We start from the raw sequence: 6,539 nt of genomic DNA on the forward strand, positions 1-6,539 counted from the left end.
ACGTTAAAAAAGCACCCCGATTTTACGGAAACGTAGTGAGAGGCGAGAGGACTCACGTTAAAAAAGCACCCTGATAAGGAGTTTAAAACCGTACTGCAACCTCCACGTGGTAAACTCTGAAAACTATAAAAATTAAAAAGTATACATATTATAGGCTAATTGCAGACGTACATATGTGCTATTAAAGTCACATCGAACACCCGCAACGCGGAATGGCACTGCATTGTGCGCCGGAGTGACGCGACGCTTACGATTTTCGTATTTTTGACTATGTTCCATCATTTTAAAGAAATTGAAAAAATATATGTTAAAGTGAACACTTTAAGAGAAATTTTCGTAAAAATTTCAAAGGGGTACCTCGAAAATATCACCCTAAAAAAAATATTAAAAAATTTAAATATTTTTTTTTTATCTTTTTCTTGGCAAACATTTTGGACATTTTTTTGTTAATTAGTTTTATTAGTCTACATAACATATATTTTTTTCATCAAAATCGGTCAAGTGATTTTCGAGAAAAATACATTTTTTTATTTTACTTTCTCCCTGCATAACTTCTAAAAAAATGAATTTTTTAAAATAATATTTGGTGGAAAGTTTCATCATATTGGTACTAACTTGTGACATTAATGTCAGCTCTGTATGATCAAGGGCCGATTTCACATGCTTACTTCGCTAGGCCCTTTGCAGAATTGTCAAGAAATGTAAACGACTGCGGTGTGTCAACGCATCATTATCTGTCACGACATTTGTCTCGTCTTTATATGCGTACGGCTTGTTTATCGACAAATTTGTCAAATTTTTACTAAATTCACGAACATCTGACAATGATCCCACAGAAGCATCACCATCGAAAATATTTTTGTCTGATTAAAATTTTTGTGTGCATACATCGACAGATGATTGAGAAAATGTTTTCATAAAAAATAATGATGTCAACGTGTCGTTATTTACATTTCTCTTACCCTCACATGCATAAAATTGGTGTGACGTACCTGGATTTTCTATAAAATCCGATCCACATTCTAACGATTCTTTTCCGGAGTCCTCATCAATTCTTTCTTAATTCACGAAAGAATTATCACAAAAAATTTTGTCACGCGTTTGTCGCACGCGACACATTCTTTGTGATAAAGACACACGTCTTCCACTACCTGTTTTATTCCTACTATATTTAGGCATAATGATTATACAATATGCTCTAAATAATACTAGCTATAATAAAACACAGAATACTCTGCAGAATACTCTGACAACAAAACACTACTCTATACAACACAGTACTCTGTGCTACTAAAATCACATGAAAGCTTAGGACACGCTTATTAGGTTGTGTAGTTGTGTTGTGCGATATAATTGCAATCGAAAGTCGAAACCCAGCGAGAAATGACCCGTCTATACATCGTCTAATCGACGTCATATGTTTGCATAATGGCGAACCGTGAACGTGGTAAGTAATTGTTCTCTTCATTTATATATGTATTTATATATGTATATGTATATATACGTACACATTTCATACTTATATAAAGCATTTATTTATTCATTTATGGCGTAACATTTTTGTAAGCAATGATTTTTTTCTTACCTGTAATAACCTCTATTTTACCTTTGTGTAATTATCGATGTATATACATGTACGTATATAAATACATGTGCAAATATTGTATGCATTATATATATATAAAAAACATTTTTTTGCAGCAATACCGATGCCGCTCATTCCTGGCCATTTCTGGCCGTATGCCGGTGCCCCGCATAATTTTTGTGCAAGCACCTCCAGCTGTGAGTATTTTTAGAAAATAAATATATTTAGAGAAAAAGAAAGAGAGAGAGAGAGAGAGAGAGAGAGAGAGAGAGAGAGAGAGAGATAATTTTACTATTTGAAAATAATTTATTTTTTTAGGCTCATCAAACGGATCGTCGTCGACGTTATCGCCAACGTCGTCGTGAGCGGCGGCAACAGCAACAGCAACAGGTGCAAGTGTCTCCGCTACCACCGCCGCCGCCACCACAATTTCCACCGCCGCCACCACAATTTCCACCGCCGCCGCTACAATTTCCACCGCCGCCGTCACCACAATTCCCACAATCGCCGCCACATTTTCAAAATAAGGGTTGGGGGAAGAGAGGGGCAAAGAGGTCGAGGTGGAAAATGAGGAAAAATTTACGAATTCCATTTCCACTAATATTATTACTTACAACTTACATATTTACATAACATGTAAAATGTTTTGATATAAAATATATATATATATATATACATATATATATAAAATAAATTGATCTTTTTATTTTGTTATTAATTTTTAATTATACATATACTACGTTTACGCGAGCGTTACTTCTGTAATAACTTATGATAATTCCTTCGCGTAAACGGGATTTTGTAGTAACTTACGATAATTTACTCCGCGTAAACGAGTGAATTATCGTAAGTTACTACAGAAGTAACGCTTGCGTAAACGTAGTAATTCACACACAAATAGATTCTTCTTATTTTTCAAAATTGTCTTTATTTTTGTTCTTTCTTTACATATGCATACATATACAAAAAAATAAAAATAATATAATAGCCGGTATTTGCTGACATTATCTCTCAATATCTGCATCCGTGTGCTTACATATTAGTGTTTGTACTTACATAGACGCTACTACATATGCGATGTAAGAGAGACAAAGATGCAAGCAGCCAGTATGTTACCACAAAAATTTCCCCAGCTCCTTAGATCTAGTGAGAACCGTAATAACAAGATTTCTCATAAAATAAGTTACATAGTTTTGTGAATTTTTTCATATACTCTTTATATAATAATGCAGTCAGCTACAGAGCCCGATTTTGCATTTTTGCTCTTAAAAATTTATAATAAATTAAATACAGACTTGCGGCTAACCCAATCTTACCCGTTGCTAGCTGCCCATTCCCCCAAGTTTATTAAAAATTTTTATTTTTAAAATAGCTCTGTAGCTGACTACAGATTAGCTTACTGATTAAGAATATCCTAAATTAAATAAGATTCATTCGGTATTTTGTCCAAAATCTGGTTATTACAAATCCGTAATTCCAGACCGGCCGATAGGCGTTTCCACCGTGTCTCCTGCCGACACTTAACCAAAACTGATTCTATGCTGACGATTGACGGGTGGCGAGAGGAGTCAGACTCCTGGTCCACTTCCATCGCTTCGCCCGCGTTGCCGCCCCTAGATGGTGGTTTCGTCAAGCTGACTTTTTTCCCCGGCTTGATCCTTTTTCTGGCCGAGGCGCAGGCCTTACCCCTCGCACGGTGGCCGGATGGCTTGAAGAGATCGGCACACACCGGGGACTTTGGTCGAGCCTCGCACTCGCGTGCCCGGTAGCCCTCCTCGCCACACCGGTAACATCGGGTACTTCTGTCAAACTCATTGGGGCAGTTCGCCCTGACGTGGCCAAGTATGCCAAACCTTCCTGTGGGCTCATTTTTATACTCTGATTCTTCGCCTCTCCGATAAGTTTCTGGACTTTAGCTGCTTGTTCTGGGCCTTCCGAGATATTCTTCAGAACTGCAGTTAAGTCAATTTTGCCCGAAACTCTCGCTGCGTGACGACAAGCCCTCAATATCTTATCTGGATCATTTTGATGTTGAGCGCTGATAAAGGCAGCCTCTCGTCTCTAAGATCTTTCAAATTTTAGACTGAATGAGAGAGATGGTCGACCCAGACCAGGTCGTGCAGTCAAATTCGAACATTTTTTAACTTTAGCGGTATTCAAATCCAACTCTGGCAACTTAAACTCTGAATCTAGCCAGCACCCATTTAAGAACTCAAATCTATCCTTACTCCTTTTCGCTAATTCCCATTTTTTATTCCGTTTACTTTTCAGAGCTTTATTTTTTTCAATTTATTTAGCGATTCAACCTTGACGTCACTTATATTTATATTCAATTTTTCCAAAATGTAATTCACAGCCACAACAGTGTCTTTTTTGCTATCTGACAATTGTTTAACAATTTCTTGTTTAGTAAATTTGTAATTTATGGTTTCTAATTATTTATAACTCATTTAAATACTTAAATGATACTAATATGCAAACACAAGTATACCGATCAACGGTTGTCAAGGATATCAAGGGATATCAAGGGTTACAAAATTATATGCAACTTCTGGAGAAAAAGTGTGTTCAAAGTTTGAGATAATATATTTGATGTACTTTTAAATTTGAAGGTGTTCGGACGTCGACGGACGATGATCCCGAGCGAGGCGAGTCGTAGGCATATGTACCTTTGGCGAACGCAATACACTTTATCAAAATATCTATCGGTGAAAAGTTTCATAACGCTGCGCCTTGTATGCCTCTTTATGTGGTTTTTTAAATACGAGAAAGAGCAACCCGTCGTTTCCATCTAGCGGTGCGGTGCTGCGTACTGCTTGCGGGATTCATTGTAACCAAATAATATATTATTTGGTTGAAATTACTTTATGCAAAACAACAAATTTTTATAAGCTTTAGTCTCTATGTTGCATCCGCCATTTTAAATTTATAGATTTTGACATCATATTTATTATTAACGACCTCAAAAACCCCCACATATTGAGTTTTACAAAAATCTGACAAAATCTTGAATTTTGGCCACTTTTCCTGGTCTCCTGGCCCACCGCGCCGAGCCGTGCTGATCGATGCCTTGCGATCCATTCAATGACGAATTTTTTCGAAGGATATGAATTCGGGCAAAAATGGGCAGATTTTTCTTCAAGCGCATTCTGAAGAATCCAATGACACTTTGATTTTCCTGATCGGATGAATTGCCGCAAGTTGCCGCGATTCGAAAAAATGCAGAAAGTTCAAAAATCCGATAATATACCATTTTTATGTTTCAGAATTTTATTTTTTTTTTCTCTGAAGTACGGGCATTTTTTTCATGAATATTCAATGTGCAAGTAATGCAATAGAGCGAAGAAATCTTTAAAATTCGGCTTAACACATCAAAAATAATTAATTAATTTAATAAATAAAGAGTTAATTTTTCATGCAAGTTATTGAATTCAAATCGTTGTTAAATCAATGGCATCTATTTAATTGGTATGAAAAAACTTTAAAAATAAGTACTTCAAGTTATCTACATTAAAATAAAAAATGTCTGATGTATTTAAACGACTTTTAGCCACTTTTTCTGTCTTTTTGCCTACTGTGCGATGGCTGGCTTCGGGAGAGTAAAAGGGTGTAAAAACTATTATCGCAAAACAAAAAAATTAGGGAAAAAAGTGCAATATTTTTCATTCCCAAAAGAAAATGATATGACACTAAAGTGGCTCGAAGTGTGTAAAACACAAGTTACCAAAGGTAAAGTACCGTAAAAATAATTTGTGACATTACTGTAATAAATGATACAAACAATTCATTACATTCTGTTTTCTTTCTGCTTTATTTGTGCATGTAATGCACTCTCATTTGTTCTTTATTGCATAATTTGGACTGCCAACTTTACCAAAACGTCACACTAACGACTCGGGTGTAACAGTGTCCTGACACTAGAATATATAATGCAATATGTTGTAAATGAAACGTTCATTTCGTGGAACATTCGGGATTTTATCGTTACCTAGACATTGACGTCACGTTTCAGCGACGTAATGGCTTAAATATTATACAGGATGAAGTATTGCAAATACGGATCATTAGAATTTTTGTTAAGAGAAAGAACATATTTTCATATATTTAATAGATTAGAACCTAATATACTATACATTTTGTATGTACATTTTGTTGTTTAGGAAGGATATGTTCAGTTCATTTTGAACCTTCGTGTTTTACAAAGTCATTGCAGCAGCAATTGCTAGGGTACTCCCCGAGAAAAGGTCGCAAACTAAGAAACGATGCAATGCCTACATTGCATTTGTTTCACAAATTGCAAGTGGAAAAAACTCCATTGCTTGATAACTCTGAGAAAACAACTGTTGCTTTATTGCATGTTGACGATGTCCCTAATGCAATGACAAATACGTCGATGTCCACCGTCAATAAATCTAAAGAACCGATAAATGCATCGCCACACATCAATGATTCCACCGATGTCATCGATGCTGTCGTGTCTATAGACGTGGTGAATGTATCATCGACAAGTATAGAAAATACGTCCACAAATACTACGGTTGCCGTAATTGGTTCACCTGCTGCAACGGATCTTTGTAGCCCCAATAATGACATAGGCTACATGTAAGTTCTGTGGTAGTGAAGAATATAATGTTGTATCTTGTTTTTGAAGACAAAATGTGTTTCAAACTCGAAGGACCAGACACTCATCTGTGTCAGAAGCTAGACTAGCTTTAATGCGGTGCGGGTTAGGGAGGTTCGCGCTCCGTTTAGGTGCGCGGTAGGATCGTAGGATCGCGGAACGGGCAAGTTCAGTCCGTTTGAGTCTTATTATTTGTACTGTGAGAGAAATCTTTATTTGATGAGGTGTCACAAACATGGTTCACGTGAACACCACATTGCTGGCACTTGTTATGCGAATGGCCGTGTCGAACGGTGACACGGCGGATTTACACCAACATGGCCGATCACGGCA

The 6,539-nt window shown here is 36.6% G+C and overlaps 1 protein-coding gene across 1 annotated transcript; it reads left to right on the top strand.

The window, feature by feature from the left end:
* Positions 1 to 1,903: 1,903 nt before the first annotated feature.
* Positions 1,904 to 6,191, top strand: LOC112466270 (leiomodin-2-like; the record flags this gene model as incomplete). The annotated part of the gene is made up of 2 exons (XM_025034295.1): positions 1,904 to 2,114; positions 5,746 to 6,191. Coding segments are annotated over 2 exons (657 nt in total), but the record flags the coding sequence as incomplete, so codon positions are not given.
* Between the last annotated feature and the right edge of the window lie 348 nt (positions 6,192 to 6,539).

Source organism: Temnothorax curvispinosus, unplaced genomic scaffold, assembly GCF_003070985.1.
Source record: "Temnothorax curvispinosus isolate PA1 unplaced genomic scaffold, ASM307098v1 QBEX01016016.1, whole genome shotgun sequence".
NCBI classification, from domain to species: Eukaryota; Metazoa; Arthropoda; class Insecta; order Hymenoptera; family Formicidae; genus Temnothorax; species Temnothorax curvispinosus.